Source organism: Lithobates pipiens, unplaced genomic scaffold, assembly GCF_037356315.1.
Source record: "Lithobates pipiens isolate NorthernLeopardFrog02 unplaced genomic scaffold, aLitPip1_a1.2 Scaffold_8, whole genome shotgun sequence".
NCBI classification, from domain to species: Eukaryota; Metazoa; Chordata; class Amphibia; order Anura; family Ranidae; genus Lithobates; species Lithobates pipiens.
The window spans coordinates 561,631,577-561,658,690 of NW_027507903.1; the positions used below are offsets into that span (position 1 = coordinate 561,631,577).

The 27,114-nt window shown below is 42.3% G+C and overlaps 1 protein-coding gene across 3 annotated transcripts in view; it reads right to left on the reverse strand.

Moving 5' to 3' along the window:
* Nucleotides 1-27,114, reverse strand: part of ADGRL1 (adhesion G protein-coupled receptor L1) — a 624,094-nt gene that overhangs the window by 60,220 nt on the left and 536,760 nt on the right. For all 3 annotated transcript variants that reach the window (XM_077470079.1, XM_077470078.1, XM_077470080.1), the window contains 3 exons: nucleotides 6,361-6,660; nucleotides 1,288-1,391; nucleotides 902-1,087 (listed from right to left, as the gene is read on the reverse strand). In XM_077470079.1, coding sequence (XP_077326205.1) covers nucleotides 902-1,087; nucleotides 1,288-1,391; nucleotides 6,361-6,660 — 590 coding nt within the window. The remainder of the gene's footprint in view (nucleotides 1-901; nucleotides 1,088-1,287; nucleotides 1,392-6,360; nucleotides 6,661-27,114) is intronic.

A 27,114-nucleotide genomic window follows, 5' to 3' on the forward strand; every position in this document is an offset into this window, starting at 1 on the left:
TCTAATGCCACGTACACATGACCGGTCTTTCCATCAGAATAAACTCTGACGTTTTTTCTGACGGAGTTCCGCTGAAACGGACTTGCGTACACACGACCACACCAAAGTCCAATTGTTTAGAACGCAGTGCAGATGGATTCCATGAAGTAATTGCTACATGAATCATCTGCTCTTACTCAAGATGGTCACGACCAGAAATGTGGGGGAGTGGTTTTTAAAGTGATTTCTCAGCCAGAAAAACTAAGCATGGAGATATGGATGGATGGGGAGTTTGCTTTGAAAGAAAAAAAAAAGATTTTAAGTTTGTGGCGCTTAGATGCAGTGAAGTTACACTTGAAGACTAAGGCTACACTGGCAATTAAACCTTTTGGATACTTTCGGATACTCAGAAACCTACTCTAAGAAAGCCAAGGAAGCTGCCATCTTAGCCTCTGTTTCATCAGCAGTTGCCATGGTGCTGCACATGTGATCAGTGATGACACCAGTCATTTGAAGGCTTGATAGTTCTGTTGAGAACACAACCAACTGTGACAGTTGACGTTCACAGCATGCCTTGACTGTATCTGTTCTGCAAAGGCATTAAATCGATGGGTTTAGATACTTGTTAACTTTTTGTTGATAGTTATCTCATTAGAATCACTTTGAATTCAGTTTGCAGACAATTAGATCAGAGCCAACAAATGGAGATGTCTCTTAGTGACAAAGAAACTTAATCACCCATGTAGCTCTAACCCTAACTACTAAGTGGCTTGATTGACATTGGGTTGAGGGGCTTACACAGTAGTCAGGAAACATGAGTTAGTAATGACAAACATGGTCAATCAGAGTTGATCTTCTAACAAGTGAAGAAAGTTGAGCCAAGTTTACTGGATGATGTTAGATCAAAAATGGGTAATCTTACCCTGTTGTAATTCTTTCCTGCACTCTCTCTTTCTATTGGGCGCAGTGCTTGTAACTGAGCATCCAGAATATCCACAAGCTGTTCCAAAAGTCGAACCGTAGATGTGACATCCCCGGCATAGATCTGTCCACGGGTGTGACGCGCTAGTTCCCCAGCAATGTTAGCTGCATTCTCCCCACTCTTAATCTGAAGTGCACAATATGGAAAGGGTGATGACAATGTTGAAAGAACCATTACAAATGCAAAAGTGGAAGATTTAGAGAAAAAGAAACCCTTAGAAACCCAACATTATGAACATTATTAACATTATCTTAAACACAATGCAACTCATTTAAGAAAATCACTGTGTAACAAACTCTTTGTGCAAATATCACTATAGGCCTCACCTTCTGCGCCACCTGATTGACCCAAGGAGATGTACAGTTACTGAGGTCTGGGCCACGAGGGTTCCAAATGGCCACTGTTGGCATACACAGGAATGAAGCAATGCCTGAGAAGGAAATATAAGCACAAGACTTTAAAAAAAAGAAGTTAATAAAAAATGATTGACACATATTTTCGAGGCCATCAGATGTTGACCTGACAGGTCAAAACTTAAGTGGCAAGCACGAGGCCACGTACACAGTGATTGGCGATCACATGGGCATCCAAGACCCACAGTGTTCATCACACACTTAAAAGTGTTGCAATGATGTCAGTTATGGAGTACTGCAAGGACCCCGGTCATCACAACAAAATCTGTGATGCAGTGTATATTGGACTGGTTGCTTCTATTGCGTGGTGTTAATAAAATGATAATGACATCCAGTTTGGTCCCTAAATAATGCTAGCCATGCAAATATTTAGTGTCATTGTCTTGTGACGGGAACAAAAAATTGATACTGAGGCTCATCATTGTGGACATTTTCATCCATATCAGAGGCATTCTTTGCTCCTCTCTAGGCTCTTATCTCCATTAAAAACAGACAGGTTTGTTATATCTAATCGTGGATTTCAAGTGTCCTCATACGACATGAACAACAGCATATATGGATAAAAAAAAGCTTCAGAGATGGAGCTACAGCCTTAAGCCTAAAACACACTATACGTTTTTTTTGTTCAACCCAGCAGGCTGAACAAACAAAAACTGAGGCGCTCAGGAGGAGATCCTGTACTAATAATCTGATGTTACTATATCAATCTCCCTGCAGAGCTATTGTGTTCTGATAGGGGGACTGCCCCCCCCCCCTCCCCCACCAGAATACACCGGTCAGCGCTTTCAGCCATTGGCACTGATCTAATGCCAGACCTTGGCAGACCTTTTTTGGCCATGCCCCTTCGACAGAAGCCATATGTTCGGCCGACTTCTGTCATACTGGCTGCCGTATGGTCCGAATGTTGGCCAGTTTCTATTGAACTGGCCGATACCGCCCAATATTCGGCCCAATATTTGGCTTAATATTCGGCCCATGTGTACAGGGCTTTACCATGTGGATTTTCACAAAAGGAATAATACAAAACCTTTTTTTATAGAGAATGGCTAAAAGTTTTTTTTTTGTGCTTTTGTTTTTTGCTGTTTGTGACCCAGATTTGCCTTCCAGTCCTAGAGACTCAGCAGGAAGTAAGAGAAAATCTCCCCAAAGGGGGGAAATTCCCTCTAAGCCCTTGTACACACAGTCAGAGATTCCGACGGAATGTGTCCGATCGGACCGTTTTGTCGGATATTCCCACTGTGTGTGGTCTACATCGGACTGTTTCCATCAGAGTATCCGACGGACCAAGTTTTCCAACTTGTTGGCAAAATTTTCCCACGAAATGCTCCGATTGGACATACTCCGATCATGTGTAGAGTATTCCGATCGGACAAAGTGCCACACATGCTCAGATCAAATTCCTACACCAAAGCTATTGGCTACTAGCGTGAACGTAGTCCCGTCGTAACGAAATAACGTCATCACGTCGGATTTGCTGACAACTTTGTCCGACCGTGTGTATGCAAGTTTCGGACAAAATCCGACAGACAATATCCGATGGATTTGATTGTCGGAATCTCCGACCGTGTCTACAAGGGCTAAGACAACTGTCAACTGGAACAACTGGCCCCACTGAAAAATGTATTCTCCATTTTGTTCCAGAGATAACCATAAGATAACGTTTTGATTCTCTATCACTTTCTGTCCTGGTGACAATAATCACCAGGGTGAATAGAGAGGTTAAATCGCCTACAGACAGCAATAAAAACCCTAAAGTGGTTCTAACTACTCCCCACGCTATATGAAAATTAAAAATAGAATTTTTGCTTTCGATACACATTAAGGTGTCTTCAGGCATTAAATGACGCCTGATCTGGCCTTTTTTTTTTTTTTGGGCTGGGATTGCAGACAATTTATTATCTATGGGACACCAGCAGTCAAAACTTCTTGATGCTTGAAAATCTTCCTCCAGAAGAAAGATTTGCAGCCTGGGATCCAATGGTATTAGTAAATGTGGGCATGTCTGCAGTGGTTTTGCCCCCCCCCCCGTCTGCTTGTGATCGTTTGTGATGTCACAAGTTGCAGCCATGGAAATGCTTGGAAACACCTTACATATTCTGTCTCAGGTGTAACCTGTGACCTAAAAAATGTTATGCATAAAATCTGCCATTACCATACCATTTTAAAGTGAGTCTGCCTATTCAGGGCAAAGTAAAAATCATCTTTTTAGACCAAACTTTCCCGTGTTCCACCATAACCTTGTTCATCTCCCAGAGCCCTGAGTTTAATCCAGGTGTAAGATCCATATCGGAAACTTCCACTTTCCTTGGAGCTCTGCCTGTCTTTTAAAGCCTCAGCCCCCTGACTCTATCGCTAAGTTGTATTGGCTGAGAGATTCAGGCTCCCTCTGTCTGTTTAGAAGTTCTGGAACAATGCCCTGCAAACCACAGAAGAGGAACTCCTCCATCAGGTTCACATCTGTCTGGATGTGATTTGGCGAGTGTTTCCCCTCCCAGCAAGGTAGAAGTGATTACCACTGTGTAAAATAACAGCCTCCCCAGACCGTCCAGTTCTCTGTCCTCTGCACTCCCTCACTCCCATTTACTTCCCCATCCCAATTTACAGCCAGGCATTACAGCCAATAGAGATTTTACAGTTTTTTTTTTTTAAAGCTGCATTTCTGTTTGTCAAAAAGCAAGATTTTTGTTTGCATATAAATCGTGGCTTATTTATAATGACGATATATATCACAACAGCTAATCTGTGTCTATAGTGCACATTTAAACCTTAATACCATAAATAACATGTTATTAGAGTTTTACTCCAGGAGTATATAATGAGTTTGGAAATTCTAGAAATATCTTTAAATAATGCATTACAATTTACCTAAACCCATTAGATTTTAGTTGACTAAAAAGTAGTGTAGCTTTTAGTAGACTAAATAAAAATTGGAATTGATTTTGGTCATAATTTTCTTCAATTTTCTAAACTCTAATTTGATTTTTGGTTAGTTTTCGTTACTGAATACATGCAGCTGACGAAAACTATGATGAAAATATTTACGTCAATGAAATTGACACTTCCCCCATGTGACAGAGTTTGGGTCTGACGAATTGCCACTTAGGCCCAATCGCTGCATTTATGGACAAAGGGAAGGTCTGATCTTCCACCATTACTGAAAGCATTAGTGGTTTCTGAAGGCTCTTAATACATAAATGTGGCAGCAGTAGAGTGCAGCAAAAGTGAGTATCAATAGGGGAGGAAAAGTGGTTAGTTATTAAGAGAACCTGAATGGGTAAAGTGAAATGCCTGTGTTTATAAGGATTACATAAAAATACGTCTATGTTCACCCTATAGTCAGCATAAAGTGAACAGAGCTGCTTCAGTGTAGAGGCCAACTGCCAGATTTAAATGAACACATTCTTATGTTGCCCATACATTCTGTTGTGTCAATTTTAGAAACTTTCTATCTGCTTTTAATTAAAAAAATAATCATGTGGAATCTACTGCAATTTGCCACTCTAGACTATTTCTCAGGTTCAATCAAGAGATGGAAATTGGGGCAAAAAATTATCGAAAATGCCTTTCAGTTTTGATTGGTTTTCACCACAATTTCACAACGAAGAGATTGGAATCAGATGTATAGTGTATGTAGTGTATAAAATCGGATGTATAGTGTAAAATATTCAGTTTCAATAACTTTTAATCCACTGAATTAACAAATATGATTGAAAGTAATCAACGGTAACTGATCAATTTTGCCCCTGGGTTCATTGCACCACTAGAAACTGGTTTCAAACCTGGCAATAATGGACAGCTATATTACTTATCACTGATTGAATTGAAATGGTAAAAAAAATGAAAAAAGTTGTTGAAATTGATCAGATTTTCCAGCTGTGTTTGAGCAGAACAATTTTGATCCAATCTACTTGTAGTCCGTTGATACCATATTGTGACTTATATTGCTTTGTGACTTTGATAAACAATGAAATTGAATTTGCAATCAACTTGTCACTTATATGGCAAGCTTTAGACTAAAGAAGAAAGGTAGGACTGGCCAGTGAAGGGATTACTTTGCGGCAGGTGGCCAGCTTAAACATTTATTGCAATGTATATGAACTATAAAATCCCCATTTTTTTATTGAAAGGTTTGCTAGAGAGAGATGGTGTGTTGCAGTGTGCAGAGGGTTCATCCAAAATGTTAAGACTTAGACAAGATTATTTTTTGTTAGAATTAAACTTTCATACCGTAGTCTAGACTATTTAGAAAGTTTTACAAAACCACAGACTGTGTTGTTGCTTTGTGAATATTTATGTGAATTAATGCAATTTTTCTGCAAAAACACTTTGGTTAAAGCCGAATCTGAATCTGCAAATCAAGAGTCAAAATAAGAATAAATTATTTCCTTTTCATGCAACGGTGCACATAAGATGAGAATGTTTAGAACACGACTCATGATAGCATCGACTTAATCTCTTTTTTGGCTAACATTATTTGGTATGTTTTTCATGATCTCCAATGTCTGCCTGGCTTAATTACTTAACTGACCTTTACAATATGACTTCAACCCTGAAACTTGGAGTACATTCTGTAAATGGTTGAAGAGGTCAGGATTGTGTGACATTCTAAACTTCAAGCCAACAGAATTTACCATCAAATTTTGGACTGGGAACTGGTGAGGATATGGTTTAGGCAGAGCTATCTTGTATTAATATACCAATGTTTATTGCACAATATGCTTCCTAGACTGGCTCTTGCTGAACCTCCCCTTTAAGGTGATGGCAAGAGCCCATGGAATCCAATAAAGTTTTTATCGCATATGCTGCCTTAAGCAGCAGTTTTAATGCAAACTCTCCTCACTGGTTGAGATAAACCATGTCAAATGTGTACTGCTGACAGTCTTGAATCATCATTCTCTAAGAAGCTGGAACAGCCCAGCCAATAGTCATATTTTGCCTATTCTTAGAGATGGAAATGCCTATATTTTAATTCAGACAGAAACTCACCACGAGTGCCCTTTGGGCATGGTCTCTCCACTCGCATGCCTTGCTGAGTCGCTGGCCACTGGATTTTCCTTTCCTCACGGGCAGGACAGAAGACTTCAGGGTGTGAATGCTGGTTGGAAGGGGGTGGGCGACGAGTGCCTGGAGTAGGAGGGTCATGTCCCACTTGGTTTATAGCCCCCACAGGGTGTGTGGTGAGGGGAGGGCGGCGGACAGTTGTGGTGGCAGAAGGTAGAGTGGTGACAGTCACTGGAGGGGGAGGTAGAGTAACCGTAACCACAGGTGGGGTGGGAGTAACTGGACCTAAAAGAAGAAAAACAGTACCGATGATTAATATAAAGTGTGAGATACTAAACAAAGCTCATAACTACATACTGGAACATTTAAGGCATATTTTCCCTAATGCACTCCACCATTATATATGATAAAAATTTGGTCTAAATGTCCCTTAATTTGTAATTTGTAAGCTAGCCTTTCTTGTTAGATCCTATAAATCCAGACTGCCCCACCATAACAGAATAGTTGGAGTAGTGTAGATTTTACCATATGCCATAATGATTCAAATCTTTCTATCTGCCAATAATGTACACATTTTATTCCAAATATTCAGAAGCTTTTTCATTAGCAATTTATTTAACACACACAGCTGATGCACAAGACATTTCTAAATATGATTATAAAAAATTACCTTTCGATTTCTTTCTGCGTCATTGTAAAAATTTACATTTTTCTTTCTTTCAACCATAACAACGGTTTTCAATCAAAATGCATAAAATCCCAGAATCCTTACCCTGCTCCTGTAATTGGTTTCCTACTTTTTCATGAAAGTGTGGGCAAGCCAGCTTGTTACATGGAACATAGAATCCAAGGCAATGTATATAGCATTGTAAGTTTAAACTTGTATTTAGGTGTTTGTACAACAAAAGGGATTGGGTGGATATAACTCTTTTCTTTCAATGCAATGCTAGGTGCAATCATGATTAAAATAAAGGAAGAATGCCCCACTTAATGGAAAGATGTAAAGTGGTTCTAAAGCCCAAACATTTTTAATCTCAATGCATTCCCTGCCTCCTCACCACAACCCCCCTTATCCGTACCAGAGTCCTCACTCAATCCAGCACTGTGCTTCTCTGTAGCACCTCTGCCCTCTCTCCCACTCTCACAGGGCAGTGGGAGTCATTGGCACTCATTGCAATCAGTCAAATCCTGCGACGAGGAGGCGGTGCAAAGCCAAGCTGTCTGTATCTATGGACACAGGCAGCACCACTTGGTATTCAGCATGCAAAAATGGCCATATAGCAACCGACTTGCTATGGGACACTTGCAGAAGAGGAGGAGCGAGGCGCACCAGCAGGGGACTCAAGAAGAGGCGGTTTGGGCTCCTCTATGCGATTCCAATCCATTGGGTATTTTTCCCTTTAGTTCCTGTCCTAGAGTTGCAATAGGAAGGTATAAATCAACCAAAGTGAGGTTTTTTTTGTTTACCTTCTTCAATAGTTGTCCACGAAGTGTCCCTTTTGGAAGAATTTCTCTTACTCTGTTCTGGGGACTTTTCTTTCACTTGCTTTTTTGTGACAACAGTCACCTGTACAAATAGAGAAGTGTTCCAATGGGGACACAGGCTGGAATATGTCAACCTTCTATGTTTTCCAAAACGAAAAAACACTTTTTTGCCTAGCGATACATTGTTAAGCACTCCGGCAAAAAGTGTACTGTTTTTCTCTTTGTGAAGATTTAACTTAAATTTGTGTCCCGGAGATGCAACGATCTGGTAGGTGTATGGTAAGCAGGGTGTATGGAGACCTGGTTATGGTTCTAGGCTGTTGCCTCTCTGATCACAGTGGATCAATTGTTTATCAGATGATCTCTTCTTTGATGTGGAGATAGAAGCCCCTTGTAAAAATGATCATCTAGCTTGGTGATTCATATAAAATGTTTATTGCTTAGGAACATCAAATACAGCCTCAGGCTGTATTTGATGTTCTTAAGCAATAAACATTTTATATGAATCACCAGACTAGATCTTATTTACTAGGCACTCTAAAGCCTTCATCCTAAAGATGCAGCAGAAAGTATGAGGTAAAAGTAAACAGATTTCCCCTTTCATCAGAGAAGGGGGTCACCAATAACATTTCCCCCCACATTCTGTCCTGTTGACAATGGTCACCATGATAAATAGGGTAACATTACCCTGTAACGGGAACATTGCAGCAACCTCTCCCTACTTTATTCAAAACAAAACAAAAGCATGGGTATACAAACACTTTTACCAAGTTTATTTGTTGAGGAGAAGTATTTAAGGATCTGCACTTAAAAATGTAAATCCTGGTAATTTAGATTGTAGAAGGCTTCAAGGGATTTTTTTTTATTATTCCCCCCCCCCCCCAAAAAAAAAACTACAATCTTCCAAAAGCATATCTCAAGATTCAACCTCCTTGCCCCCTCAAAGTCATAAAAAAAGCAGAAGAATAATGTCTATAGAAACCCTAGCTCTAGGGTCCCACACCCCAGGCCTTACTTGTCTATTCCCCTGAGAAGAACCATATTGGCATTTTTTTCTGCAAAGTATTTTATCACTAGTACTGCTTTTATGACTGTAAGGGTGCATGGTAGCCTGGTAGCAGGGCTTTTCTTGGTCTAGGCTTACACTTCAGAAAATGAACTGTATAAATTTATTTGTTAAAACAGTTGACATCATGGCAGGATCTGACGAATATATCACAATTGTTTGGTACATCAGGTCAAAATCTAACATAACATACCCACCAGCAGTTCTGCTATGTTGGATTTTGACCTGATGTGCCAATACATTAAGTCATATTTGGAAGATCCTGCCATAGTGCCGACTTTCTTTGAAAAATTATGCTATTGGATGGCCAACAGGGGCAATAGACAGAGCACCTGCATTCTTCACCTGTGGAATTGGGTAAAGAGGTAGAATATGACTTATTTTGATATTGTTATTAACTGTATAAAGAATGAATTCTGATTGGTCTTTTCATTGCCTACCTTGTAGCAGAAAGATAAAGGTTTTCTCTGAATAAAATGAGCTAGAGGGAAAGACATGACTTACATAACACCTATATGTACAGGTTATAATCCCATATACACATCTAGATAACATGAAAATCAATCACAGTAACTAGTGAACTATGTTCATTTCACCTGCACTGGAAAAACAAGGGTGATCTGAGATATTGCCATGGCTAATACAAAAGACTGATAAGGTAACTGTGTCATAAATAAATGATTTTGCAGGCACATCTTAGATCTAATTGATTATTACATGTGTTGCCTACAACCTATTTTCCAATTACTAATAAGAATAATCAATAGCAAAACAACAGATGGGTAGTCATATGGGGGTCAACAACACCTTTAGAAGAAATGTATAGTCAGGAAAAAAATTCTACATTATTTTAAAATGTTTAATATGCAGCCTTGCTTTCAGCAAGCTAGTAGAGCTTAAGCTTTAATGATTATTCCAAATGTGGCAAACAACCCATTTCCTGAGTTAGGGCTCATTTACACTTTCTTCGACTTCAACACACATTAACGGCTAGTTTACACTTGCTTCATAACAAGGCTTCGGACAGGCTTTGTTAAAGCTCTCTGTAATTAGTTTCAAAACTCCTGTAACTAAATAAAATGGTTAGCTTACAGTCCTGCTTACTCCTTGCTTTTGCTTTGCTTTGCTTCACTTCAAAAATGATACCCCATGTACCTTTAGTGGTGATTTAAAGCATCTTCAAAGCCTCCATAGAAGTATATGGCAATGCTTGCGTGAAGCCCCACCGAAGCCTCATCGAACCCCCTGGAAGCCTCACCGAAGTCCCACCAAAGCCCCACCAAAGGCTCATCGAAGCCCCATCGAAGCTCCACCAAAGCCTCATAGAAGCCACACCAAAGTCTCATCGAAGCCTCACCAAAGCACCAAGCAAAAGCAAGGTGTAAACAGGACTATAAGCTAACCATTTTATTTAGTGACAGGGGCTTTGACTGGCATTCAGAGAGCTTTAACAAAGCGTGTCCGAAGCCATGTTTTGAAGAAAGTATAAACTAGCCCTAAAGGAAAGGAAAAAAGGCTTAGAGCCGGTTCACACAGCGGGCGATGCGAGGCGACACGACTCGCCTCGCTCTCGCAAGTCGCCCCCGTTCTGTACAATGGAACCGTTCTGAGAGGAGCGACTCGAGTCGCTCCGACTCAGAAAAAAGGTTCCTGTACTACTTTTGGGCGACCTCGGGGCGACTTGCATTGACTTCTATACAGAAGTCATCTGCAAGTTGCCGCTGAGGTCGCGGCAGGTCGCGGCGAGGCAAGTCGGAGTCGCCTCGCCTCGCCTGCAGTGTGAACCGGCCCTTAGGCTAGATTACTAATAGGAATAATTAGTAGCAAAACAAAAGATGTGAAGTCACGTGGGGGTCAAAAACATCTTTAAAAGAAATGTATAGTCAGGACAAAAAAATTAAACAAAAACAGTATTTTAAAATGTTTGTTATGCAGCATCACTTTCAGCAAACAGGTGGAGCTTAAAGTGGTTGTAAAGTCATAAGTTTTTTTTTTTCCTAATGCATTCAATACATTAAGATAAATAGCCTTCTGTGTGCAGCAGCCCACCTCAGCCCCCCTAATACTTACCAGAGCCCATCTTGTTCCAGCAATGTTGCAGGAGTGTTTTGGCTGCCTGGGACTCTCCCTCCTAATTGGCTGAGACGGCAGCGCCGCACCATTGGCTCCCACTACTCTCAAGTCAGAAAGCCAAAGAGGAGAGAGAGGGGGTGGGGCCAAACCACAGCTCTGTGTCTGAATGGACACACAGAGCAGCGGTTCAGTTGGGGTGCCCCCCAGTGAGGGACCCAAGAAGAGGAGGATCTGGGCTGCTCTGTGCAAAACCATTGCACTGAGTAGTTAAGTATAATATGTTTGTTATTTAAAAAAAAATGAGACTTTAATATCACTTTAAGGCTCCTTTTCATTTTCATGTTGTTTACAGAGCCCTCTAGCTCAAGTCAATATTTGCACATAGAAGGTTGGGGAGGTTGCAGGAATGAAAGCAAACCTGTTGCTTATCCTGCATGGGCAAAGGCTAGGTTTATTTTAAATGTGTTGCTGTAAAACAAAGTTAGAGATAGATAGATAGATAGATAGATAGATAGATAGATAGACCGAGAGATCGATAGATAGATAGATAGATAGATAGATAGATAGATAGATAGATAGATAGATAGATAGATAGATAGATAGATGGACCGAGAGATCGATAGATAGATAGATAGATAGATAGATAGATAGATAGATAGATAGATAGATAGATAGATAGATAGACTGATAAAAATGATTCTGTTGGCTTGTAATTTTAACATACATTTTTTATCATTTTCAACATGAAAATAAATGTTAATTAATTTAATTTGATATTTTAAGTACCTTACTTAATTTTCATTATTTCTTAAAACACACCTTTTACATATAAAAAAAATAATGTATAATATTGAGTAATCTATACAAAACTTTTAAGGTATGTGCATTTCCATATTCTAATTGAGTTACATTTACTTAAAAAAATTATCTTTTCATTTGAATGAAATTGTGGGACGCATGTTTTGATGCTGTATATTTTAAAGAGTTTGACGTCTTTTGGAACTTTGAAAGCTTGCAGAAGGCAGTTCCCATACGTTTGAGGCCCATCAGGACAAAAGAGCGCCACCAGTGACAAGAATTTTTCCAGGTCACTACAAAGCCATGCAATGCTATTGAAAGGTAAGAATGTTGCTTAACATACCATCCAAAATGTTCATTTTTATTTGCTGATTAATATATTTATAATAAATGGACATACGTTCGTTGTATAAACCTATTGAGACAACTCATTTGTGCGTACGCAAAGTTTGCGCTTACTGCATTATGCAGAACGCAACCAAGATGGAGGGTGATGGACCATCGGCTGTTAAGCTTAAAAACTATTTTGTGCCACAAAAATTAATGTTTCAGCCGGTTCAGTTTTTGAGAATTCAAATTCAGATTATTTAACATCAAGCCTCAGAGCCCATTCACACAGGGGCAACACGACTTGTAGGCGACTTGATCAGGCTACTTGGACACGACTTGACAGCGGCGACTTGGGACGACTTCAAAACGACTTGTGATGACTTCAAGCGCGACTTGGGACGACTTACAAGTCGCCCCAGGCCAGGCGACTTTTGCCGCGGCCAAGCAGAGAATGAGCTCAAGGGGAAACTCCACGGCAAATTTCTGAAAAAAAATTGGCGTGGGTTCCCCCTCCGAGAGCATACCAGGCCCTTAGGTCTGGTATGGATTCCAAGGGGAACCCCCTACGCCGAAAAAACGGCGTGGGGGTCCCCCCCAGATCCACACCAGACCCTTATCCGAGCACGCTACCCGGCCGGCCAGGAAAGGGGGTGGGGACGAGCGGGCGCCCCCCCCCCTCCTGAGCCGTACCAGGCCGCGTGCCCTCAACATGGGGGGGTGCCTTGGGGGAGGGGGGGCGTGCGGCCCCCCCACCCCAAAGCACCTTGTCCCCATGTTGATGAGGACAAGGGCCTCTTCCCGACAACCCTGGCCGTTGGTTGTCGGGGTCTGCGGGCGGGGGGCTTATCGGAATCCGGGAGCCCCCTTTAATAAGGGGGCCCCCGGATACCGGCCCCCCACCCTATGTGAATGAGTATGGGGTACAATGTACCCCTACCCATTCACCTGTGAAATAAAGTACAATAAAACACACAACACAGAGAAAAAGTATTTTATTGCACAGCCGGGGGTCTTCCGTCTTCGGGGGTCTTCTCGCCGGACTCCTCCGCTATGTGTGTGTAGCTCTTTTGCCAGCGGAGGAGTCCGGCTTTCTTCCTCCCCGCCGCCGGCCTCTTCTCCCGACTTCGGGGGTCTTGTCCCCCTCTTCGGTTCTTCTGCCGGCCACCGCGCCTGGTCCGGTGGCCCGGTCTTCTGTCGCCGTCTTCCGTTCTTCTGTCGCCGCCTTCGGTTCTTCTGCCGGGCCACCGCGCCTTCTTATAGCTCTTTTACAGGCGGTGGCCCGGTCTTCCGTCGTCGCCGCCGCCGCCGCCGCCGCCGCCGCCTTCCGTTCTTCTCCTTCTTCTTCTCCTGGAGATGTTGACTCGACGAGCTCTCCGGCCACAATGCCAGGGACGCGCTCCGCTGCCTCTTATATAGGGACAATGGGGCGGTGTCACATGGGTTGATGTCACATGGGTTGGTCACATGGGTTGATGTCACATGGTAAGGGGGCGGGGTCACCATGTGACATCAACCCATGTGACCAACCCATGTGACATCAACCCATGTGACACCGCCCCATTGTCCCTATATAAGAGGCAGCGGAGCGCGTCCCTGGCATTGTGGCCGGAGAGCTCGTCGAGTCAACATCTCCAGGAGAAGAAGAAGGAGAAGAACGGAAGGCGGCGGCGGCGGCGGCGGCGGCGGCGGCGGCGGCGACGGAAGACCGGAAGACGGCGACAGAAGAACCGAAGGCGGCGACAGAAGAACGGAAGACGGCGACAGAAGACCGGGCCACCGGACCAGGCGCGGTGGCCCGGCAGAAGAACCGAAGAGGGGGACAAGACCCCCGAAGTCGGGAGAAGAGGCCGGCGGCGGGGAGGAAGAAAGCCGGACTCCTCCGCTGGCAAAAGAGCTACACACACATAGCGGAGGAGTCCGGCGAGAAGACCCCCGAAGACGGAAGACCCCCGGCTGTGCAATAAAATACTTTTTCTCTGTGTTGTGTGTTTTATTGTACTTTATTTCACAGGTGAATGGGTAGGGGTACATTGTACCCCATACTCATTCACATAGGGTGGGGGGCCGGTATCCGGGGGCCCCCTTATTAAAGGGGGCTCCCGGATTCCGATAAGCCCCCCGCCCGCAGACCCCGACAACCAACGGCCAGGGTTGTCGGGAAGAGGCCCTTGTCCTCATCAACATGGGGACAAGGTGCTTTGGGGTGGGGGGGGCCGCACGCCCCCCCTCCCCCAAGGCACCCCCCCATGTTGAGGGCACGCGGCCTGGTACGGCTCAGGAGGGGGGGGGGCCGCCCGCTCGTCCCCACCCCCTTTCCTGGCCGGCCGGGTAGCGTGCTCGGATAAGGGTCTGGTGTGGATCTGGGGGGGACCCCCACGCCGTTTTTTCGGCGTAGGGGGTTCCCCTTGGAATCCATACCAGACCTAAGGGCCTGGTATGCTCTCGGAGGGGGAACCCACGCCAATTTTTTTTCAGAAATTTGCCGTGGAGTTCCCTCTTGAGAGCTGATAATTCTGTCAAAGTCGCCTCCGTATAGACGGAGATCCGACTTGGAGGCGACCTCCATTGAAATCAATGGGTACCGGTCGCCTACAAGTCGGATAGAAGTAGTACAGGAACCTTTTTTGAAGTCGGAGCGACTTCAGTAGCGTGCATTAACACGGCTCTCATTCACTTACATTGCTTTTTAAATGTTGTCCGACCTGAGGCGACCTGAGGCGACTAGGGGCGACCTGAAGTCGGATCAGGAGTTGCCCCTGTGTGAATGGGCTCTCACCCACTTTGCACCCAATGTTATTAAAATTTTAAAACAAATATAGCATTCGTTTGCACTGCATCCTTGCTGATTTGTGCTGCAAAAACGAACGTATGTGCTGGTTTGGTTTCAGAAATATTGCGCATTATAGTTGATAAAACCTCTTCCACTTTGCACCACATGTTATTACATTTTAAAAACAATTATACAATTTGTTTGTGCTGATTTGTACCACAAAAACAAACTTTCTGTTTGTTTGGTTTTGGAGATATTGGACATTCAACGTCTGATTATGTAGCCTAAAGCCCCATCCACTTTGCATTGTTATTACACTTAAAAGAAATGTAACCATATTTATGCTGCATTGGCAAGAAAAACAAGCATATTGGTATAGTGTATTTGTTTCATATAGCACTCTCATTTTGTATCAGAAAAAAATGATTATGGGTCCCATTTATGCTTTTAGCCTGAGCTACCCTGAAAACCTAAAATATAGCTTTGTAGTTTTTCAGAAGATCTTTTTAGAGCTAGATGTGCGGAATCTATCTTCAAAAGTTCACACTTTAACCTTTAACTTTAACCGCTTGCCGACTAGCTACCATCATTATACTGCAGCAGGTCAGCTCTCCTGGGCAAACCGCCGTAGGTGTCGGATGGTCTTTGCACAGGAGATAACGGGCACGCACGTGCAACTGCCGCGTACTGCCCACGGGTCCGTCGGAATCGATGTCTGCCGGCGACCCACGATCGCAGTATACAGGGGCAGAACGTTGATCTGCCTATGTAAACAAGGCGATTCCCGTTTTGCCAGATGCCACGTCAGACATCTACTGTTTAGTGATCGGGAAGAGCTATCTCTTTCATGTCCCTAGTTGCCCATACCCCTTACAGTTAGAACACACCCAGGGAACACACTTAACTCCTTGATTGCCCCTGGTGTTAACCCCTTCCCAGCCAGTGTCATTTATACATTGATCAGTGCATTTTTATAGCACTGATTAATGTAATAATGTCACTGGTCACCAAAAAGTGTAATTTGGGGTCAGATTTGTCTGCCGCAATGTCGTAGTCCTGTTAAAAATTGCAGATCTCCACCATTACCAGTAAAAACAATAAAAAAAATTAAAAGTCCCTAAATCTATACCTTAGTTCGTAGATACGATAACTTTTGCGCAAACCAATCAATATACGCCTATTGCGATTTTTTTTACCAAAAGTACAGTGGTGTGAAAAAGTGTTTGCCCCCTTCCTCATTTCCTGTTCCTTTGCATGTTTGTCACACTTAAGTGTTTCGGAACATCAAACCAATTTAAACAATAGTCAAGGACAACACAAGTAAACACAAAATGCAATTTGTAAATGAAGGTGTTTATTATTAAAGGTGAAAAAAAATCCAAACCATCATGGCCCTGTGTGAAAAAGTGATTGCCCCCTAAACCTAATAACTGGTTGGGCCACCCTTAGCAGCAACAACTGCAACCAAGCGTTTGCGATAACGTGCAATGAGGCTTTTACAGCGTCCTGGAGTAATTTTGGCCCACTCATCTTTGCAGAATTGTCCTAATTCAGTTACATTAGAGGGTTTTCGAGCATGAACGGCCTTTTTAAGGTCATACCACAACATCTCAATAGGATTCAGGTCAGGACTTTGGCTAGGCCACTCCAAAGTCTTCATTTTGTTTTTCTTCAGCCATTCGGTGGTGGACTTGCTGGTGTGTTTAGGATCATTGTCCTGCTGCAGAACCCAAGTTCGTTTCAGCTTGAGTACACGAACAGATGGTCGGACATTCTCCTTCAGGATCTCTTGGTAGACAGCAGAATTCATAGTTCCTTTTATCACGGCAAGTCTTCCAGGTCCTGAAGCAGCAAAACAGCCCCAGAACATCACACTACCCCCACCATATTTTACTGTTGGTATAATGTTCTTTTTATGAAATGCAGTGTTCCTTCTACGCCAGATATACTTGGACACACACCTTCCAAAGAGTTCCACTTTTGTCTCATCGGTCCACAGAATGTTGTCCCAAAAGTCTTGGGGATCATCAAGATGTGTTGTGGAGAAATTGAGACGAGCTTTGATGTTCTTTTTGCTCAGCAGTGGTTTTCTCCTTGGAACTCTGCCATGCAGGCCATTTTTGCCCAGTCTTTTCCTGATGGTGGAGGCATAAACGCTGACCTTAACTGAGGCAAGTGAGGCCTGCAGTTCCTTGGACGTTGTTGTGGGGTCTTTTGTGACCTCTTGGATGAGTCGTCGCTGCGCTCTTGGGGTACTTTTGGGCGGCCGGCCACTCCTGGGAAGGTTCACCACTGTTCCATGTCTTCGCCATTTGTGGATAATGGCTCTCACTGTGGTTCTCTGGATTCCCAAAGCTTTGGAAATGGCTTTATAACCCTTTCCAGACTGATAGATCTCAATTACTTTCTTTCTCAATTGTTCCTGAATTTCTTTGGGTCTCGGCATGATGTGTAGCTTTTAAGGATCTTCTGGTGGACCTTACTGTGTCAAGCAGCTCCTATTTAAGTGATGCCTTGATTGTGAACAGGTGTGGCAATAATCAGGCCTGGGTGTGGCTAGAGAAATTGAACTCAGGTGTGGACAACCACAGTTATAGTATGTTTTAACAAGGGGGGCAATCACTTTTTCACACAGGGCCATGATGGTTTGGATTTTTTTTCACCTTTAATAATAAACACCTTCATTTACAAATTGCATTTTGTGTTTACTTGTGTTGTCCTTGACTATTGTTTAAATTGGTTTGATGTTCCGAAACACTTAAGTGTGACAAACATGCAAAGGAACAGGAAATGAGGAAGGGGGCAAACACTTTTTCACACCACTGTATGTAGAAGAATATATATCGACCTAAACTGATGAATAAATTATTATTTTTTATAAATTTTTGGGATATGTATTATAGCAGAAAGTAAAGAAAAAAAATTTTTTTTTTCAAAATTGGCAGTTTTTTTGTTTATAGCACAAAAATAAAAAACGCAGAGTTGATCAAATACCACCAAAAGAAAGCTCTATTTGTGGGGAAAAAAGGAAGGTAATTTTTGTTTGGGTACAGTGTCGCACAACCGCACAATTGTCAGTTAAAACGATGCAGTGCCGTATCGCAAACAATGGCCTGGTCATTAAGCGGTCAAATCGTTTCGGGGCTGAAGAGGTTAAAGTGCAAATTACTTTCCTAAAAGGCTTAAGTGTTAATACATTCTGTATTCTATGTTCTTTACAGATATACTGTATATACATGTACGTGTTTCAGTTTGATTTGTTAGCTGAGAAAATAAGTTTTACCAAGTTAAAAAAATCGAGTAAGTTACAAGTTAATATCACTTAAAACTAAGTTACTTAGCAATAAAGCAGCACAGTGGTGTAGTGGTTAGCACTTTCATCTATGAGAAAAAGGGTTGCTGGTTCAAATCTTGACAATGGCACTCCATGCCTGCTGTTTGCATGTTCGACCCTGTGCCTGCGTAGGTTTCCTCCCACACTCCAAAGACATGCTGGTAGGGTAATTAGCTCCTGTGTAAACTGACCTTAATATGTGTATGTATGAATGTGAGTTAGATTGAGGGCAGGGACTGATGTACAATGTATATGTAAAGCGCTCTGTAAATTGACAATGCTATATAAGTACTTGAAATAAATAAGGTAATTGATGTGTTCCTAACTTAAACTTTTTATAGAAACTGGAAAAATTTAGTTGGCTTTACTTGAACCTATGGTCTATAAACTGGAAAAATTTAATTGGCTTTACTTGAACCTATGGTCTATAAACTGGAAAAATTGCGTTGGCTTTACTTAAAAATGTAGTTTCAGACAAGTTAAGGCATGTCTTCCTAACTTAAAACACTATGGTCTATAGATTGAAAAAAAAATGAGTTGGCTTTACTTAAAACAACTAAATTGAAAACATGAAACGTTGAATGAGTCAGACAAAAATAAGTTTAGTTGACAGTACTTAAAAAGAATATGCAAATAGTTGCCTCAATTTTTTTGAGTAGACCCAGCACAATATTTTTTACAGTATAGATAGATAGATATATATACAACTATAGGATTCACAGGCTTCCTTTAATCAAGAGAGGGCAGCCACATAGAATTTAATCAAAAGGTAAACCTCGAAGAGTCTGAAAGGAGAAACTCAATTTAAAGGGGGCTCTATGCGTAAAAGCTTAAAGGGGCTGTAAACCCTTTGTTTGTTTTTTTTTTAAATAATACACATGTCATACTTACCTCCACCATGCAGTTTGTTTTGCACAGAGTGGCCCTGATCTGCTACTTCTGGGGTCCCCCCGGCAGTGCTGGTGGCATCAAGTGCCCACATTGGAGAAGGCTCTCCTAAAGTGGCCACCCGTTTGGGCATGCTTCCAAGTCCTGTTATTGTGGCCATTCACACAGAATGCAGGACTTCAGTCCCGGTGCCTGTGCCATTGGATTTGATTGACAGCAGCAGGAGCCAATGGCTGTGCTGCTATCAATCTATTCAATCAGGACACAAGACACCAGCTAGAGCTGGTGTGCTCGTTCCCGGCCAGAGAATGATCGGGGTCAGGTAAGTATAACTGGGGCTCAGGGGGGCTGCAGCACCACAGCAGGTTTTTCACCTTAATACATGAGGGTTTACAACCCCTTTATAGTAGAACTAAAGGCAAACCTTTTTTTTTTTTCATTTTGTGTGGTGTAAAGGAAGTTTATAACTCCTGTCAGGTTTTTTTGCCATCTGTGTTCCTTTGGGGAGATTTCACTTCACTTCCTGTCTCAAAACCAAAACAGGAAGTGAGTAGAAATTCCTCCAAAGTGAGGGAATCCCTGGTTGTCACCAGAGATCATATGTTTTGGGGACAATCCAATATTTGGTATTTTTTTTTACGTTCATTCTCAGTAAAAATGATCTCTAGGACAAACAGAGAATTAAATCCCCCTAATAGTGGAACAGACAGAAACATGACAGATGTCCTAATCCCTCTCCACTATGTCAAAAACTAAAAAAAAGTTTTGCCTTTAGTTTTTCTTTTTTGTAAATCATTTTATTAAAGTATATATGCTCACTTTATTCAGATTACTGCTACCTGTCAGATCATGAAGTGTTTGGAATGCATAGCATCATGGAACGCATGTTGGAATGATGGGTATTGGTAATCTTCTGTCGGTCCAACTGCAGTACACACAGGCCGAATGTCAGCCTGTTTCTATTAAACCAGCCAATGCCGCCTGACATTCGGCCCGTGTCTATTAGGCTTAAAGGGGGCACCAGTTTGTCCATAGGCATGAGTAAACAAATAATTTTACATCCTACAGAATCACTTTTACTACATACAATAAATGCTGGATTGTCATGACACATAGCAATTATTAAAGTATATTTAATTGCTCGTATTTACTAATTTCTCATGCAGGCCTTGTTTTCTGCTTAGTGCCGTTGCACAATGGTTGTGTTTTGCTGATTTTATCTTACTCCAAGTCTTCCAGACAGTCTTTCTGAAGGAAAACAACAGACTCTCCAAAATCAATAATGATATAACCCACCCACATTGCTCCTGGCAGCAACATACCATGCGTTCTAGGTTACCTAGGCTTTAGGTTGCATAAGAGAGATCAATAGCAGTGTTTTTATCTAAATGAGTCAGTAACATTGCCTTTCTGATTCATGTGAAGTGTGAATGTTAAAAACCCAATCCCAGTTGTTAAATTATAAAAATTGTGCTCCCCCTTCTCCAGCTAATAATGAAGTATTTAAAGTGTAACAAGGCCAAACTTTTTATTTATTTTAATTTTTTTTAAATTTTGGATAGAGTAGTGGAGGTATAACCCCCGCCAGTTTTTTTTCCCATCATCGTGTTCCTTTGGGGAGATTTCCCTTCACTTCCTGTCCCATAACCTAAAGAGAAAGTGAAAGGAAATCCTGCCAAAGTGAGGGGATCTTGGGGTGGCACCAGGGTCACCCGAATTAGTGTCCCCATTGGAAGATATCCCCTCTATTAGTGTTCCAATGTCAACCCAAAATTTGGGATTTTCTTTAAGGGCCAGTTCACACTGGTGCGATGTCAGAGAGCGGATGTGAATCGCATCGCACTGCAGTGAAAATCACATGCAATCTCTGTGCAATGCGCTTTATAGCCACAAAGATCATATGGCTGAATTTGCAGCAAACTCGCACAGGACCCTTTTTTTTTGTCCGCAGCTGAACACCCCTACGATCCGATTCCTGTCTGAGTTTGTAGGTCGCACTGCGATATGCAAACTAATTTGGGGGTGTCTTTAACTTTTACCTGACATTCCCAGCAGTTTGCATAGGGCAGTGTGAACTGCCGGCCCTTACTTTCAATGATAACAGTAAACATGACAAATAGAGAGGATGAATCTCCCTGATGGTATATAAAGCTGACAGGTGTTCTAATCCCTCTACTCCATACAAAACAATTCAGCACTGTGCTACTTTAACTGGTAATTGCATGGTCATGCAACACTGTACCCAAATTAAATTTATGTCATTCTTTTCACACAAATAGAGCTTTCTTTTGTTGGTCTTTGATCACCACAGTATTTTACATTTTTTGCGATATAAACAAATATAAAAAAATACCGAAAATTCAAGAAAAACAAAAAACATTATTTTTTACTTTCTGCTATAAAACATATCCAATAGAAAAACAAAAAAAAAATAGAATTTATTCATAAATTTGGGCTAAAATTTATTCTGCTACATTTTTTTAATGAAATAAATGCAAATTACTGGTTTGTGTGAAAGGTATAGCTTCTTAAAACTGTGAAATATATACTGGAAATTGTATTTATTTTTTATACTAGTAATGGTGGTGATGATCAGTGATTTATAGTGGGACTGAGATAGTGCAGCGGGCAATCTGACACCTAACTGATGCTGAGGGGGAACTGACTAACTGCCACTGACATCATCAGTGACACTAATACAGTGATCAGTGCTAAAAATATACACTGTACTAATGACACTGGCTGGGAAGGGGGTTACCTTTGGGGGCAATCAAGGCGTTAGATGTGTGCCTAACAATGTTTACAGTGCTGCTTTTACTAAGCAATGTGCCGGTTTTCAGACCAAAAAAAACGCAAAAATGGCACATCGCTGCTTTCTGCGGAGAGCCCTGTGTTGTTTACCTACACCTGGCCCCCCTCTGTCATTCGCTCCGCCGATCGGCAGGTGTTGCAGTGAATGGCAGCACAGACTTAGATGGCAGGCATCTTCTCGCAAACCCTCTACCCAGAATCCAAGATCACATATATGTACGCTATCCAACGCAGGGGTCCTGAAGCAGTCAATGATCTCACACAGTGTAAATCTTGCAAAGTGAGGCTCAGTTCACACTACTGCAATGCAACATTGATGCGATTAACAGTGCGATTATATGGTGAAACTTTGATGTGACTGCATATTCTGTGGAGCCAAGTCACACTATAAATTGCACAAAAGTAGTGCAGGAACTTTTTCCAAATGCTCACCGTCACATTGATTAGAATGGGAACCAATGAAAAAAAATTACATATCACTTGTTATGCCATTCTGTGTTACTCAAGTCGCATCAGAAGTTGCACAAATATAAACCAGACCTTAATCTAGCAAGAGTAAATGTTGCATGGTCCAGCATGCCAGCAATGACTAAGCTTTTATTGCTGGTCTCTGACTGGTCCTGTCATCGCCCCTCTGACTGACATCATTACATACAATACACACAATGCAAGACCATAGCTGGTTCTGCATTGTAAAGCTGGAGTGCCCACGTACATTCTGGACTGGAGCAGGGGGGCAGGGGCAAGGCAGCACAATTTTTACAATTTAGCAACTGCCCGAATGCCTAATTTAATCAATGGTCTACGTCATTGGTGCCCAAACTATGGGCTGGATGCAGCCCTTTGTGTGTAATTAACTGGCTTGTGGCACCAACGATAGGCAAAGATAGGCGCAATTTCTCCCACTGTGACTGGCACCAAGAAGTTGGCATTATTTCTCCAACAGACAGCAACAATGAGGCACTATTCCTTCTACTGAAACTAATCATGGGGCACAATTCCTCCCATTAACACCAATGATAGGGTACTATTCCTCCATTGACACCAACGATAGGAACTATTCCTCCCACTGTTATCAATGATGGAGCACTATTCCTCTGAAACCAATGGCAGGGCTTCCCATCCCATTCCTTCCCATTCCATCCCATATCCTTCCCATTGACAAGAATGAGGCACTATTATTTCTACTGACACCAACAATGGGGCAGTACTCCTCCAATGACAGCAAAGATGGGGCAGTATTCCTCTCACTGTTATTAACCACTTACAGACCGGACCATTTTGCTGGTCAAAGACCAGACCACTTTTTGCGATTCGGCACTGCGTCGCTTTAACTGACAATTGCGCAGTCGTGCAACGTGGCTCCCAAACAAAATTGACATCCTTTTTTTCCCACAAATAAAGATTTCTTTTGGTGGTATTTGATCACCTCTGTGGTTTTAATTTTTTGCGCTATAAACAAAAATAGAGCGACAATTTTGAAAAAAACGCATTATTTTTTACTTTTTGTTATAATAAATATCCCCCAAAAATATATAAAAAAACATTTTTTTCCCTCAGTTTAGGCCGATACGTATTCTTCTACATATTTTTGGTAAAAAAAATCGCAATAAGCGATTATTGATTGGTTTGCGCAAAAGTTATAGCGTTTACAAAATAGGGATAGTTTTATAGCATTTTTATTAATACTTTTTTATTATTTTTTTTTACTAGTAATGGCGGCGATCAGCGATTTTTATTGTGACTGCGACATTGTGGGGGACCCATCGGACATTTTTGACACATTTTTGGGACCATTGTCATTTATACAGTAATCACTGCTATATAAATGCAGTGATTCCTGTGTAAATGACACTGGCAGTGAAGGGGTTAACCAGTGGGTGGCAGTGTAGGGGTTAAGTGTTCCTAGGGGTGTGTTACTAACTGTGGGGGGGTTGGGTTTTCATTTAGTGAACACTGATCTCTTCTCCAATCACATGGAGCAGAGATCAGCGTCACTAGTTGCTAGGCAGAATGGAGAAATGCTGTTTGCACGGCATTTCCTCCATTCAGCCGTCCCGTGGGATGATCGCGGGTATGCCCGCGGCGATCGAGTCCGCGGGTCCCGCGACCGGACTTACGGGGGTCCCGACCAGCGTGGGAGCGTGCCGCCGGCAGCGCGCTCCCGATGGCAGGGCGGCATTGAAGATTGGACGTACCTGTATGCCAATATGCCTGCCAGTGCCATTCTGTCGACGTACATCGTCGTGCGCTGGTCGGGAACCGGTTAATGATGGAGCACTATTACTCTGAAACCAACAACGGGGCACTATCCCTCCCATTGACAAGAATGAGGCACACTTATTTCTACTGACACCAATGATAGGTCACTATTCCTCACTCAGAAACTAATCATGGAGCACAATTCTTCCCATTAACAGCAATGATGGGGTACTATTCCTGTATTGACTCCAACGGTGGGGCACTATTCCTCCCAGTGTTATTAATGATAGGGCAATATTCCTCCAAAACCAACGGCGGGGCACTATCCTTCCCATTGACAAGAATGAGGCACTATTATTTCTACTGACACCAGCAATGGGGCACTCTTCCTCCAATGACACCAATGATGGCGCACTATTCCTCCCACTCTTATTAATGATGGGGCACTATTCCTCCGAAATATCCCTCCCATTGGCAAGAATGAGGCACTATTATTTCTACTGACACCAACAATGGTACATTATCCCCCTCAAACTGAGCACTAATGCTAGGCCATTTTTGTTTCCACTGCTTATCAACTATGGGACATTTTTTACTCCCACTCCTATTAACCACCAAGGCTGGAGCTAAAGTCCTAAGGGCAGTGATCTGATTTTGTTTGGAAAGTTTGAGAACAACTAGTCCACTTAGTTGCTTTCCTTATTTTGCCCCATACTATACTTGCCTGTGTCTGGTATTTGCACCCGGAGCCTGCACAAACCAAAATCCCTAGATTCCTTGCTGGGCAGAGCTCGGCAGCAGTGCAAACCCAAATCTGGACCAGCTTTATTCTTGCTTTGCCTGCTGTACCTTTACAATTTCTTGTTCAGGCAATTCCTGTTCTAGGATGACAATGCTCTGTCCCTGGCTCTGAGTCCTAAATGACCTCCTGAGTTGTCACTCTGCCACACAGACGTTTGATAGAGACTGCAAATGGCCAATTCAATACACATTATGCAGGCGTTATCCACTGTTGTCACTACCGAGAAACCCACCTTGAGAAATGTCATGCTCCCATCACTGGAATGTAGTCAGAAAGTGTCTGACAAGAGGATGCAGAAAATGTGTCAGAAAAAAAGAAAAAGGAAATGGTTTATGATACATGGTGCTTTAGTAAGCTAAATGTAATACATTTAGGGTTTACACCTTGTGTACTCCAGTTCTGTGTGTTTCCTAGACACCTCCTCACCCTGCCCCAGTGTGTGAAATATGCTGGAGCTCTGATCTATGAAACAATGCAGCTTATTTACAAAGCAGTGAATCTGACACTCACCAAACATTCACTGCCGGTGAATCTTCCAGGTGCATGTGTTTAAATGACTGTGGATGTTAGCTGATTGTCACATTCACTGCTAATAGAGCCGGTTCACACCATGAATCCCACGGGAACAGGCTGTGTGTGCCTGTGCGATTTACATGCAATCTGAGTGCAGTCCGATTTCAGTCAATCAATTTGAATGGGCTGGACCGTCGCAAAACTTTACAAAATGCAGAGCAACTGGATCGCATGGTTCTTCTGTACCATGCAATCTTGTGTAGGAAAATGCACTGCATTTGCGACTTGCATTTGGGAAGTCAGTAGCATTGCACTGGCACCCTCTGCAGATCGCAAGTGCGGTACTTTTGAATGGGGTGTGGGAAAGGCGCACAGAACGTGGGTATCCAGCACCGCATTTTGGTGTGAATTGGCCCTTATGATGCACATTTGCCTGTGCAGATTAAACATGCTGTTTATTTTTGGAGCCTCAGATGTCCTGCTACTGCATACAGCCACCCAAGGTCATAAATGGCTGAAGTAGAAACATAAAGAGGCCAAAGTGCAGGAATAAATAAAACCGTAGAACATTTATTTTAAAAACAATTATCCAAGCTTACATTGTACTTGAAAAAGGAGGGGGGCCTCTGAAACACGTTGTACATACCCCCTTTCCCACATTTCGAAGCTTGTCCTGAGCTTGTCCTGATCGTAGATGCCACCGTTCTATCCTTCCATCCTACAGGCGGGTCCCATGTGCTTTGACAGCTGCTGACACTCTGCAGACGGCATTCCATCTACACACACGGTTTCCCTCTACGATCAAGCAGCAATTTCTTTACCGTTTGAATATTTGTTTTTTAAATAAATGTTATTTTTTTTTTTTTTTTTTACTGCGCTTTTGCCACTTTATGTTTCTACATGGAATCCTCCCCTGATCTTTTTTTTAAATATATAATATTTATTTTGTTTTCAAACACATACATAACTTACACAAACAAAATCAAGGTGATCAGGGTTGTCCAACACTTGCATGAATCCAAAAAATATATATATATATTACAGATATCACAAATCCCCTTAGCGGTGTACTAGAAAATATAAAATAGAAAAATAGTTTATAGCATAAAATAAAAGGAAAATAAAATAATAGTACAGACTCAAACGTGTTGCATGGCCTGGCCCAGGATAGGGACAGGAGTCTGTGATATTGCGGACAACATTGTTGGTCAAAGGCCAACCCAACATACAGGGAGGCCATACTGACCACAGTAGTCATAGGAACATAATCGATGGACCACAGGATGGGAACACCACATGGAGGGTTGCCCTAGTGCCCATGATACAGTCCATTGTGTTCCATCCAAACAACTGTATAAGAGTAGCTCCTACAAATTTAGCCTTGTTTCCCCGGCACCAAATACTGTATCTCACAGGTGCAACATATGTAAAACAAAACAAAAAAATAAACCAAAAAAAAGTAAAGTGGGGGAGTTAGGGAAATATTGGATGCCAAAGTCCAAAAAATTTACAAAATTATTGGCACCCTTAATTTAATATTTGGTAGCACACCCCTAGGAAGAAATAACTGAAATCTATTGCTTCCTGTAACCATCAATGAATTTCTTACACTGCTCTACTAGAATTTTGGACCTTCTTTTTTCTTCTTTTGCCAACTGCTCCAGGTC